We start from the raw sequence: 14,719 nt of genomic DNA, 5'->3' as shown, positions 1-14,719 counted from the left end.
CTTTAGCAATAGCACATTGAAAAATCGATGTTATACCTAGTGCAGTGCTACGTGTCATACAGGGAGCATTTGAACATGATTGGTACAAATGTGCACACACAGTGTGATGTAAGGTTTCAGTCTGAGTACTTGGAGTATTATTATACTATAATAGCCTGTTAAAGCAGCACTGTCACATCGGAATTATCTTTTCTTTTATTCTTTTCTCTTCCTCTTTCCTGCTCAGTCTTTTTTTTTTTTCATTTAAAAAAATAAAATAAAAAAAATCTACTAACTAAAAGCAAACGACAAGGTAGGGCAAGCACAAAGATCTAAGTGACTTTGACATGGGCCAAAGAATGATGGCTAGGTGACCGGTGCAGTGGTTAGTACCTACAAAAAGTGGTGCAAGAAAGACCAACCGGTGAACCAGTGCCAGGGCCATGGGCGCCCAAGACCGGCTAGCCTTCGCTCACCACGTGCATCAGGAATGGTTTGAGGTGTTGCCTCAGCCTCCAAATTCCCCAGATTTCAACATCTGTGGGTTTTGCTGGAAATACAAATCTGATTCATGGAGGTTCCACCTCACAACTTGCAGGACTTAAAGAATTTACTTCTAATGTATTGGTGCCAGATAACACAGGGCTCATCAGTGTTGTTTTGGCAGCATGAGTGAGGCCTACACAATATTAGGCAGGTGGTCTGATGAGTGTATAGTGCTGTGTAGGGTAGAGCCTATTATAATACACGGAGTGCCATGTGGGCCAGGCATATTATAAGTTGTTATATCTCACAGTGTCACATGGGTGCTGGGCCATTATATTATTTTCATTACTGGCATTTAAAAAGTGCCATAGTCTGCTGGGCCGTACAATTTGGGGGGGGGGGGGGGGGGGGGGGGGGGGAAACACAACAAGCAATACAATATACACAAAACGAAGAGACAGCCCTTACCATGAACTGAGATATAGTCATTGAATCTCTTTCACAGAGAGAGCCATGTTGGTGCTTTGCCTAGCCTATTATAAGTTGTTATATAACACAGAGTACCAGGTGGGTGCTGGGCAAGGTAAGTTGTTATATCACACAAAGTGCCAGGTGGGTGCTGGGCTAGGTAAGTTGTTATATCACACAGAGTGCCAGGTGGGTGCTGGGCTAGGTAAGTTGTTATATCACACAGAGTGCCAGGTGGGTGCTGGGCAAGGTAAGTTGTTATATCACACAGAGTGCCAGGTGGGTGCTGGGCAAGGTAAGTTGTTATATCACACAGAGTGCCAGGTAAGTTGTCATATAAAACAGAGTGCTATGTGGGTGCTGGGCTAGGTAATTTATCACACAGAGAGCCAGCTGCTGGTGGCTGCTTGTCCGGCTCTGCCCCCCCAGCCGCAGGTAGCCCGGGGAGGGCGGATCCCAGAGGAGGGCCATGGGCAGGATTAGAGGGCCAGGGGGAGTTTTGGAGGGCGGGATCAGCGGGGAGGAGGAGAGCTAAGCGATGGAAGAAGAAGCGGAGGAGGACGAGAACCTGCCGCCGGGGGAAGAGCAGGGGATGCGGGACAGCCTGCTCGGTGGGACCCCGGAAGGGGTGGCAGCGCCCACGGAGGCGCACGGAGCGGAAAGCCCAGAGGAGGAGGTCAGGGCTCGGCCGCCCGAGGGAGGCTTTGGCTGGGTGGTGGTGCTGGCGGCCACCTGGTGCAGCGGCTCCATCTTCGGCATCCAGAACTCATTTGGGATCCTGTACGTGATCCTCCAGGAGGAGATGGGGGTCACCAAGGACGAGCCTATGGACTTCAAGACAGGTAAAAGCTGGCCCTGCCTGGGACAGCCACCCACGTGTCTCTTTATGTCTGGGACAGGCTGACATGTGCAGCAGTCAGAGTACTTACCGCTCTGCACTGTCCCAGCCAGTACTTCCAGCTTCTCACATGCACACTGCAGCCACCCTACCCCAGGCACAGGGATGCAGGCATTGCCAGGCTCCCTCTCCCCAATCTGCCCCACTGCAACTTTGTAGCCAGCAGACACACTCACATCTCCACAACGTTCCATCCAGGCTCAGCTCTCACTAAATGCGCAGATATTTTGGACACACCTCCCCCTGTGCTAATACACAGACATCTCCTATCACCAACACCTCCTCATCCCTTCCAAAAACAGACATCTCCTCCTGATACTGTCCTATGGACACATCTCACTTCCTAATACACGGGCAGGCAGGAGACACAGCACAGTAATAGTCTGTCTGCACTTATACCTGTCTCTCTCTCTAATGTCTGGAATCTCTGTATTATAAACAAGTCCTCACACCTGGGGATGCAGACATCAGTCACATTATAGTATCAGTATAGTAAATAAAACACGCGAACCACAGCCACTATAGCTTCTATTAATACATTGCACATTATCTGTTTATGTGTATATTCCCAAAGTGGGCATGGTGTCCTTACAATAGAACTGAAGGACAGTAGACTATGAGGTGTATACGTAGACATTAGAACAAAAGGTACAGTAGGCATGCATGCCTTATAGGTTATTGACCCCCAGGACTTTAAAGCTAAATAAAATAGGTTTTGTATATGTCTGTGTAGGTTAGAGACTATTCTATGCCTAACATTTTAATACTCATGTTCTGACTGTGTATATAGTCTTCATTACCAACAGACAAAGACCATACCTTTTAGCTCAATTGTAATTTACTGGATTAAACATTATACTCCTATCCTAGAGACAGACGGCACAGAGCCAGCCATACTTGCGGGCATGAGGGCACACACCTGCCAATCTGTGGAAGTGGGATATGCCCTAATCCCTATGATATTCCCATCAGACATGATTCTCAGCCTAATAGTCATGCTGTCACAAGTTAGGTGTATGTACTTAGCACCTTACCACTTGCTTTTATTCTGACAACCAAATTAACTACTGTCATTTCTGAATTTCCTAATCATACTATACTAAAAAACAAACAAAAAAAAACCAACAACCTTGCATTATGGCTTAATATTTTAGTTCCCAACAGATAATGGCGGCTCAGAAAATTATCACCCCCCTCTTTTAATCCATCCTAATGAACCCTGTGCTACCATTGACATACCCATGTGCCTTTTTAGGTTTACCTTCTAGTTTGGTCAGTGCAATGGTCTAGATTGGACTAACTAAGTATGCTGTACATAGTGTTTAATGGGGAAACCCATTGTAAAAATACCAATTTTAGTATTTAATATATAACCGAAAATGCACGTTAATAATGTTTTGTTTAGCATCTGCACCAGTGGCTTAGACATATATAAAGGAACGGGATATATTTATCTGTCAGTGGGGCACACACACTGTTTCGTTCCCTCTCTTGTGTTCTAGTATAGCGTACTATGCTATAATTTGGGGGAGTTGATTATCTGCCCCTCTTTAGGCTCATGCGACTTCTCCCCTGGATTGTTTCCTTACTGCCAAAAGCTGAGCATTTGGAAGCAGCTAGCAGATACAGGCTGTAGGCAGGGAATGGCTTGAAAGTGTTTCCGAACAGTTAATCATATAATCACAGGCAGAATCCAAAAAGAACTCCGGTGAGTAAATTCCCCATGTGAGTTATTTCACTAAAGTGTATCAGAAAGTGTCCAAATTGGCTGAATTGAATTCTCGAGATACTTGAAGATATTTGAAAAAATTTTCAAAATTTGAAATTTACTTTGAATTAATGTAATTCACATTTTGGTGAATAAACCCTAATACTGTTGGGCAACAATTTCAATCCCTTTCCTACATGGCTTGCAGAATGGATAATCATGCCGCATCAATATGGCGATTTGGCAGCCCTATAAGAGACACACACACGCCCCTTCCTTTGTCACTTTGCTCTTGAACTCTCTGTAAATCCGAGGCATTTATTGCTCACCTCTTTGGTGTTGAAATGGTGCCTAAATGTAGATGCACGTCCCATTTTTAAGGACGACGATTCTCTTGCTGCAAGTTTTACATTTAAATATTACCTTTTTTCAACGCTTCCCTTACTGGGAGCTGCACGTTTAAAAAACAAACAAAAAAACTAAGGTACTTTTCTACTAAAACTAAAATAGTCCTTTACTAATTATTATATATCCTCAAAACAATTTTTTGATTTTTTTTTTTAAAGCTTGGAAATGCAAAATCCCTTCTCTTTTCTGAAGGTTAATTTAATGAGCCGTAAAGTTTAAACGAGACGGATCTTCTTTCCAATAATTTAGCTGTAAAGGTATATAATGGCGTGTTTTTCTCTAAAATTACTTTGTGGTAGCTGAGATAACTACTCATGCTAATAGACTTTTATCACTTATTAGATTACGCCAGGGCACAATGGCTCTTTGATACTGCTAATATAAAAAAAATATATTAAAATAAAAATGCATGTCTCAGCCTCCTCTATTAAATTGCGTATCATGGATATGAGTTTAGGAAGAAAATCAATGATTTTCCATTCTGCTAGAAGCCAGGCTGTATTCTTTTCTGTCTAAATTCATAAACACAAAATACGTCTTGAATCTTGGGGGTTTTGTTGCTTCCATTTTAGTCTGCCTCTTATTGAGGTTTGGTAAGTTATGGCTAATCCTAACGAGAGTCTTGCCTGATTCAAAACCACTACCTTAACCTGTAGCATTATAATATTCTAACCCCGTTCTAAGCAATAGCTACCGTGAAAGAAACCCAAAATGTTCAATGGATCTTTGCTCGACTTTCCTTTATATTAAACAGTTCACATGGAATATTTCACTGCATATAAGCACAAGTGTCCATCTTATTTTATAACCGCATTTTTAACGATACAATTAAAACATATGTTTGTGTTGACCCTTCCAAATGAATGTGTTTGATATATACGGTCCTCTTATTAATAAAAAAAAAGCTATATATATATATATATATGATCCAGCGCACTCATCTATCCACTAAACAGGAACTTCAATGTTTACAGATTGTATTAGTTTTTAAAAAAACACCTAAACTAGGCAAAAATAAGGGGGGTTTAGTTACATTGCATAAGCCTGCCACAACGTCAATGTACCCCATCTTTGGCAGGTCCTACTCTAACAGCCTAATGTCTGCTCTTATGAGATTAACCCACTTACTTGGGGGGGGGGGAGAAAAATAAATGTGTGTGTGTGTGTGTGTGTGTGTGTGTGTGTGTGTAGTTTATTTATTACGGGAGCAGGCATTTTGCTTTTGTAGATGACCATCCATAAGGCTGTCTGTTTTTGTGTTTACATTACATTTCTAACATACTTGTAGTCCTCTTTTTTTTTTTTTTTTTTTTTTTTTAACCTCTATTAGGTGCTTGCTTGTAACATAGGATAATTGGCTGTTATAATGAATTATCACAGTAATTGGCTCGTCATCAAGGCTCTCTCAATTTGATATGCTGACTTGTAGTTTATTATATTATTATAACTTGAAAGTACCAGATCTTGCATTGCATAAATTAAGTTACTTTTTTTTTTTAGACTAAAGAGTCTACGATGTAAGTGAATTATTTTGTGTGTGTGTGTGTGTGTGTATTTATTTATTTATTACTGGAACTGGCATTTTGCTTTTGTAGATGGCCGTCCATAAAGCTGTCTATTTTTGTGTTTACATTGCTCTTGAAAATTGACACGGAAACACTGTTGTCTTTGATCTGTTTAAACACTTTTCACAAATGTGATAATCCATACAGCATACTTGACTTTATTCATAACATGTGAGAGTGGCAGTCTACCAAACATGTAGTCTTAATGAAAAGCTACATGGCTTCCCACAGTAGCCTAATAGTTTATAGTGATGCAGAACAGAAAGATATAATTAGATCCATAGTACAGGATGGTATATGTAATATGTGTATAACCAGTATGGGTGGTTGGGTGTTACACTTTAGCTCTCATGTGGGCCGATACTAGTAATGTACTTCTAATACCCAGTAATACAAAATATAGAATTGGAAACTTTTTAAAAACATTTTGTTTGAATACTTTTTCAACCATACAAAGGACACAGTAACACCCATTTAACCTTTTCAAATACATCTAGTACAAATGTATCTGTTATGCAAAATGGCCATCTTTAAGGAGCAGGCACCTGCTTTAGTTGTGCTGGTATAACAAATATAATGCTCAAAGTGTGTGTGTGTGTGTGTGTGTGTGTATGTATGTATATATATATATATATATATATATATATATATATATATATATATATATATATATATATATATATATATATACTATCTATCTATCGGGGCCCTCCTAGTTGTTTTTCGGTTTATATTCATGTAATACATATAAAGATACATAAACCGTGAAGTACTCTTTGTACTTTGTGAATGTTAACATATCAAGATAAACTACTTCTTAAAATTTTACTTTGAAATGTGTTTTGAATTCTACATGGAGCAGAAATGTACCAATCCATCTTTCTTGCCCCCTATTTTCAAAGGTTGTCATATGTGAACGAGAGGCCCTTTGTGCTTGCTAGTTTACTTTTTCCCCCTCCTAATAAAATTACATTAGCACGTACATTTTATTTTTTGTGTGTGTGCTATAAAGATAAATATCTTGGAATGCAAATGTCTATTATACACAGATGCCAGTGACGTTTGTCTCCCACCTGCTTTTAATACAGAGATCAGGTATATCTGAAACATAGGATTACACACTGGCATTACCCTGATACAATGATCCCTTCACTAACTACAAGATGTTGTTTAACTCTCTGAGTGCCAGGGGAGGAAGGAACAGAAAGCTTTGCATGGAACATGCGCAAAATGGGCCTCAAAGGGCTTTTTCAGATAGATAACATGCTCAATGTCCTCTGCGGTGAACACACCATTAAGTAAAAATATTTATTTATTGATGTGACGTGATGCCATCTGCCATCCAACAGGCAGATGTTTTTTTTTCTATTAGTTAAGAATGCACGGTGCAAAGGGCACCCCCAACGCATGATGCTATAGTATTAGGTGAAATGTGAGCTTCTTCTCAATATTCATGTGCTTGAAGCCACTGTGTATACCTACGTATAGTGTCTATAATCTGCAGAGACATTTGGTGATTACCAGCCTATCCAGAAATTTCATTTGCTTAAAACTGCAGTTTGTGCTTCAATAAAAAAACAGAATACATGTAAACTTTTTATGTTACAATGTGATATTTAAACACTTTGAGGTCCTGTTCACTTATTGCTAACGGCAGCCGAATGGCATATGGTTGTTTACAATCACTAGTTTCAACTAAAAGCTTTCAATATGAATTCCATTCAGGTATTCAAAAAAAGGTAAATTTGGCTATTTGAGCTGTATCATACACCACAGCTTTTTTATTTTTTAATTCTGCTTATTATTTTTTTTCTACTAATACTGCAGTAGCTGAATTTGAATAATAAAAGAATATAGTTAGATAATAGATTTAGTATTGTGCTGAGGCATCAGCCCACAAACTTTTTTTACTAGTGGCTTAGGGGGTCAAATTCCACCCTGACCCACTTGCCAGCCCTCCCCTGAAAACCATAATGTAACCCCCAAACAGCCCTTTACCTTGTAACATTACCCCAAGCATACATATTCCTAATTGTGCTCCTACCCTAGAGCAGAGATTTCCAAAAGGTAGAACTCCAGATGTTGTAGAACTGCAACTCCCATGATGCTTTGCAGGGCTTTAGAACAACAAAGCATCAAGGGAGTTGCAGTGTTTTTTTGTTTTTTAATTTTAGGTTTTTTTAAAAACATCTGGTGATCTATCTTTTTGGGCATCTCTGCTTTAAAGGCAGGAATCAGGTAATTTGTAAATAGACCTGTTTGTCTCTACATCTCCTTTTTTTGTCCTTTGTGCAAATTGCTAGCTTTAAATTATTTTAAATCGTTTAAACTACATTTCTTGTAATTCTCAGCCAACTTAAAGCAATGATGTGACTAATGCTATGGTACAATCAGCTCTGTGAAACATTAATTTAGAACTTGAGAATGCTCTGAAGTCAAGAAGCCTAAATATACGTTATTTTGATTATTTTATGTAGATCTCTAAAATGCATATAGAACCAATTTTCAGAAATAGATTACAAGAGATGGATGCCTGATCAGCATTTCTTTTTTTTTTTGTATATTCCCTCACATTAACTATGTGACGGACGGACTGGGTGCAACCGCCAATCGCTGCTTCCTACCTGTCGCCGAGTACCATAAGCTCCGCACTGCATACCATAAGCACTGTAGCCCCTTAGCCCCTCTATTCCTTCTCAACCTGAACGAAACTCCTGGATCCAGCTCCCAGTGAGAAGACCTTCAAGAGAGTATAGCAGTGTAGCTCTTACAAGAGCTAGTGATTATAGCAATCCCAAGAGCAGGGATTATAGCTGTTATAGCTTTCCACCACAAGCACAAGATGAGGGTAAACTGGAACTCTTTATTGGAAGCCACAACTGGCCTTATATGGAGGTCCTCATGCAGGGTGCACTCCCCACTGGACCTGAAAGTAGACTATAGTAAAAATATACACATGATTACATTGGCTCTCAGGTCCAGGACACTCCCATATAAAATAGGTCAATCCTTCCCCAGTGCCTGGGAGATAATTGAGTCAGCACTGTATTAAACTCGACTATCTTCAGACACAAAAAACACATTTTTACAAAATCCCAAATATACATTTAAACACACAAAATCCCCACAAAAGTTACATCCCTTATAGCCCCGATCTGCGTCACCAACGTATCCAAAAATCCCCTACATCGGTTCAGGAATTTCCTGGAAGTCATAATTTGACCGACTGCACGCATGGTTCCATGCCCAAAACAGTTCCAGAAAACCAGGGCTTGCAGTCGGTCTAGTTCGGTAATTTAAAAACCGAACAAACTACCGAGCATAGTTAATGTTCTTACCCTGGAGCTTGTTCACCTTGTTCGTGGGAACGGTTCCACCGAACAGTGCACTTCCTTCCTGGAAGTCCAGCAGTGTTCGGAAGTCTGTGTCCGAAAACAGTTCCATGAACCCGATGATCAAACACCGCTGCCTGCATTCGTGGGAACAAGATGGCCGCCACCTCGTGGTCGTTCATGCAAATAGCGGCCACCCAGACGAGCACTTAGAACACTGCGGTGGAAAGTGTTACAAACGGTCAATTACGCTTAACAAGCTCCCGGGTGGTCTCTGGTTCGTGTGCCTGTTCGGTTCCTGACCCAAATATAAAATCCCACAAACAAAGTCTGTTTTAAAGGGCCCATAGTCTTTTGGCAGGAGGCTGGCAAGCAGGCCCCTCCAAGAACACATGGCAAAGGCATTTCTGCCCCAAACTATTTAGTTTGTGAAGATAATTGAGAGATCAGATTATGAATGCGTTGGGTTTATTGGTCAAATGGAGAATGATGGAGTTTGGAAGTTGACATCTAAATGGTAACATTTACGATATACTACCAAAACAAAACGTCTTTCTACTCTCTCTCCCGTATAGTGTTAGGTCTACACCTCACAGTTTGGTTGCCAATTCAGTATTTCATGAATGATCTCTTTAATTTGGCAGCAGATGCTGTCATTTTAACTTTTCAATTTAGGATATTTAGGAAAATATGAATATTCCAGTGTCTTCTTTATTGTATTCTGATGGCTTTGGGGGGGGGGGGGGGGGGGGGTTATATTGTGAAAATTGCTGTTTTATAACAATGAACAAATTACATATATTTCTAATTCTGAGCAACTTTGGTAACAGATACATATTATTGCAATGTATCAATCATATGGCAACAAGTGTATATTTCTAATTCAATAACATTTCTAACATACTTGTCCTTTTTTTTTTTCCTTTTTTTTTTTCTTCCTTTTTTTTTTTTTACCTCTATTAGGTGCTTGCTTGTAACATAGGATAATTGGCTGTTATAATGAATTATCACAGTAATTGGTGCGTCATTAAGGCTCTCTCAACTTGATATGCTGACTTGTAGTTTATTATATTATTATAACTTGAAAGTACCAGATCTTGCATTGCATAAATTTACTTTTTTAAGACTAAAGAGTCTACAATGTAAGTGGAAATATATAGTGAATGTATTTATTTATTACTGGAGCAGGCATTTTGCTTTTTTAGATGACCGTCCATAAGGCTGTCTGTTTTTGTGTTTACATTTAAAAACATTTTACACATGTGGTAATCCATACAGCATATGTGACTTTATTCGTAACATGTGAGAGTGGCAGTCTACCTAACATCAGGACCAGATTAAGAGCCCATTGGGCCTGGTGCTGACAATTATGATGGGCCTAATTACAGAATCTTATCGACCAAAAACACTAAAACAGTCATACCTCCCAAGCGTCATGTATCTGATGGAGTTGGTGTTGGAGGGAAACTCAAAGGATGCAGCTGTAAGAAAACACATACTCTATGCTAATCTATTTATCTAATGTATGCTTTCATCTTTCAAGTAAATGCATACCCCCTAACAGCAGTGTCCAGTGAAGCAGGAAGTCAATAGGCGGGGTAAAAGAGTGGGCCACTGATGCGAATCACGTAACCAGAAGTGCCAAAATGAGCGAACATGCCCAAAAAGGGTGTATGTGTGTCCAAAGAATTGGAAGGCCAGTCCCCTAGTCTCCCAGTGTCTGTGTCCCCATTTCTCCCAGTGTCCCCATGTCTCAGTGTGTCCCGTGTTACTAGGATACTAGGGGACACTGGGAGACATGGGGACACTGGGAGACATGGGGGCACTTGTGTGTACATACATGGGGATACAGACATGTGGGGAAACTAAGACACTGGGGACAGTGGGAGACATGCCTTTCCCCTCATCCTTCACTTCCCTGAGCTGTAGTCTGTCTCTGCAGGATTGGAACTGCTGTCTGAACTCTCTGTGCTGTGTAGCTGCTCCCCTGCGTATCAGTGAGTTGAGAGAGGCAGGGAGGGATAATGCTGTAACTTCCTATCCCTGCCTCTCTCCATACACAGTGACCCCTACTGGCCGGTGCTGGTATTGCGGAGTAATCTCCGTTTATACTGAAAAAAATATTTGCATTTTTATTGCTGGTATTACTGCAATACCATCACGGCCAGGCATCCTCAAATACCGGCTGTGACTTAAAATACCAGTCAGGTGGCAAACCTAAGAGTAGTGTTGTTGTTTTTTTTTGTTTATGGGCCTATTCCATGGGCCTGGGCCTGGAGATGCAGCTCCATCAGACCCTATGTTAATCCGGCCCTGCCTAACATGTAGTCTTAACGAAAAGCTACATGGCTTCCCAGAGTAGCCTAATAGTTTATAGTGATGCAGAACAGAAAGATATAATTAGATCCATAGTACAGGATTGTATATGTAATATGTGTATAACCAGTATTCTGGGCGTTACACTTTAGAATACTGCCTTTGTGTATCATTTGTTGTTTTTCCCACAGCCACATGAGCTTGACGTTTTTTTAAATTAAAATAAATCCTTGCTTCCCAACCTTTACATTGAGCTGCATTGATTTGTAATCTATCCTCCTTCTATACAGGCTTCACGCTGCATACCCACAAGTCAATTTACTGCTTAAGTTAGTAGTAGTAGTAGTAGTGTTTAACAAGTAGTTTTATACAAAACAGGCTGCTTATTTATGTCTGCTTTTGAATGTTTTTTTATTTTTGTGTATTTTCCAAATATAGTGATTCCAATGACTGCTGCAATGTTGATTTAAATGTAGTAAATACGATTTTCTAAATAAAGCATTTACATTTAAAAAAAAAAAAGAAATTTAAATCAATCAACAGATGCTCATCCTGAAGTTAGTGTAAAAGAAAACAAAACTCAAACATCAACAAAAGAGGGAAAAAAATAGTGTTCTGTTAGTTGCCGAGAACAGATCTCATTCTCCTAGATGGACATTGTACAATAACTTCTAGCATTTATCACGTCTACTGAGACCTTAGATCTGTCAGACCCGAGTCAGTCTTTTCATATCGTTGCTTCTTTAATCTGTCTTAAAGGAATACAGTAGTGTTAGGAATACAAACCTGTATACCTACCTCTATAGAGCCCCTGTCCCAAGTTTATATAGAACCCCCCTCCCCCCCCCGGTTTGCAATAAAAATTAATAAAAGTTTTTTTTTTGTTTTGTTTGTTTACTTCTTCCACTGCCATAAAATCGATGAGGCATGGTCAGTGTGCAGAAGTGCCCCTAGTGGCTGCCGAGAAGAAATGTAAATGCTGACTTTTTTTTCTCTGAAATTCCAACTCAGTCGATATATACTGAGGCAAAGTAGGGGACTACTTTATTTCTGTATATCTCCTCCACCTGACCCTTCTAGATACTGGGTGAAGCTACAGCTGTGACGGCTGCAGGGAATAGTTTGATTTTTTTTTAAATGAAAGATCGCACGGGATCCTCCATTGGCCTCAGTGCTGTACTCTCATGCTTTAGTGCTTCTGGTGGCTATCGTGTACCTTTTAAATTTTGAAATTTATGAAAATTCGCACTTTAGTTAAAAAAACTTCATGTATTTTTATTGTTTTTGAGTTCATGTGGTTTGCATTTCTTATCTCCTGTCTTCATTATTATATGTTGTGTGTTTAGCTTGAATCCATCTCCTAACCGTGATAATAGCAGATGTTGCGCTGACAGTGGTAATTGTGTGTTTGCTAGTTGTTGGGGTTTGTGGTTGTGGTTATTCCTGTCCAAATAAGCAGGCTCATTTCATCTTGCATTATCAAGAGGCAGCCCTTAAGGATGCTTCAGTTCTATTTAAATGGCAGTCCGGTCTCCCAACAGAGGATAACGTTGAAATTGTAACTATCCAAACCTTTCTTACAATGCTGCCAGCAGCAGGCTAATCCTTTTAATGGCTAAGCATCAAAGGAGTTGTAGTTCACAAATCTGCAGTGCTTGGGTTACTCATCAAAGTTCTAGTGTGATAGTATCACTGATGGGGTCTGAAACACGGGTTTGTATGGTTTTTCTGCAATCCTGGAATAGTGGGCATTTATAAGAATAACACATTCCTTTGTCATTTAAACGGACTCTCCAGTGCCAGAAAAACAAATCCTAAAAAATATAACATTTATTTATAAAATACAAAGTTCTTGCCTGCAATTTTATCTCAATAAAAAAAACTTTTTTATTGTTTATGCCTTTAATACATACATAATTTTAAAGAAACAGTTTGGTTTCTAATTTAAGATACACCATAGTCTAAAGGTTATTCAGCATGAAACAGGGATTCGTTATGTAGCCTAAAGCTACATTTTTGGTAAATTAATTCCATTAACTCAAGTTAATTGAACTTACGAAGTTCAGAAAAAAAAAACAACTTAATCCTATTGTTCTGCAAATCTTTGTACACACAAATGAACACCTTTAATTAAAGTACTTCTCCAAACCTATTCAACTGTAGATAACTCACCTTGCAATGATTTTATCATTATCTATGTATTTCTAATGGTATATAACACAATCCATTCTGATATAACTGTTAAGCTTATATGAAAAGTTACTATTCTGACTATGAAATCTATATCTGACTGCACATTTTAAAACCAGCAAGAATGAGTCACTAAGTTTAAAAATCACGATTTAAAGGGACACTATAGGCACCCAGACCACTTCAGCCCATTAAAGTGGTCTGGGTGCAGTGTCCCAGCACCCTTAACCCTGAGCAACTAATTATCTGCTATGGTTAACTCCTCCTCTATTGGCTGTCTACCAGACAGCCACTAGATGGACTTCGGGGTGGTTAGGCGACTTTGGCTATGCATGAGGACTTTCAGAGTCACTGGAATTCTCATAGGAAAGCATTGAATAATGCTTTCCTATGGACAAATTCTAATGCGTGCGTGACCATTGCTGCGCATGCGCATTTGGTCTCCCCCTGCGACTGACCTTGTCATTGGTGGAGACAAGGCGGACCTGAGCCAAAGCCGAGGGACATTGGTGCTGGACCCAGGTAAGTGACAGAAGGTTGTGGGTTTTTTTTTGTGGGTTTTTTAACTCCATCTGCACCACGGAGGGTGGCGCTATAGTGCCAGGAAAACCCGTTTGTTTTCCTGGCAATATAGTTTCCCTTTAGTCTTACAGACTCATGATTTAAATTGACTTGATTTAAATCACCTTCAATGGAATTATTAATTTTGAGACTCTCTTGATATGTTTAAAAACTAGCATTAAAGCTCTCGATATATTTATGAAACCGTTCTTTTAGAACACTCCAACCAACTTTACCACTACAGCTGGCTGTAGTGTTTCCACATTTGCCCTGACACTGTCCCAACTAGTAGTCAAATTAATTTTTATTATGATTTGACATCTTACCTGGCCCTTGCCTGTCGGATGTTTTTGGAGAATAATTCATGACCAATACAGGGCAATCCTGCATAAGACTGGAAGCAGGGATGCCCAGCAGAACCCAAGTAAGTTCTCAAATCAAGCTAAAACTAAATGACTGCTCACCATGGGACCTCACCAGGTCACTCGTGGTACCATAACATTTACAGTGATTATGGTGATTGGAGTCTCCCTTGAAACCCTGTTGCTATACTTGTATTTAACAGAGGTAACTGTAATAACATACATGTGTTAAGAAATGTGTGCAGTTTAAAAAAAAAAAAAAAAAATATGTGTGTCTAATGGCTGCAGTTTCTTCGTAGAAAAAAAAGGGGGGATGTGTCAAAGGGATATTTTGTATCTTGGGGACAAACATTTTTTAAGTGTTTGCTATTAATTCATTATTCCTTTTTGTCACTTATTACACGAACACTAGTCCTCACCAAGTTGTTTTATGTGATCATTTAGCG

The 14,719-nt window shown here is 39.6% G+C and overlaps 1 protein-coding gene across 1 annotated transcript in view; it reads left to right on the top strand.

The window, feature by feature from the left end:
- Nucleotides 1-1,464: 1,464 nt before the first annotated feature.
- SLC16A2 (solute carrier family 16 member 2) overlaps nt 1,465-14,719 on the top strand; it is a 204,076-nt gene continuing 190,821 nt past the window's right edge. Inside the window, exon 1 of the mRNA XM_063432076.1 lies at nt 1,465-1,775. Within this exon, the coding sequence (XP_063288146.1) occupies nt 1,472-1,775 (304 nt within the window). The 5' untranslated portion in view covers nt 1,465-1,471. The remainder of the gene's footprint in view (nt 1,776-14,719) is intronic.

This window comes from Pelobates fuscus, chromosome 9 (genome assembly GCF_036172605.1).
Source record: "Pelobates fuscus isolate aPelFus1 chromosome 9, aPelFus1.pri, whole genome shotgun sequence".
In the NCBI taxonomy this organism is placed as follows: domain Eukaryota; kingdom Metazoa; phylum Chordata; class Amphibia; order Anura; family Pelobatidae; genus Pelobates; species Pelobates fuscus.
Note: the sequence above shows the minus strand (reverse complement) of the source record. Positions and strands in the feature narration are given on the sequence as shown.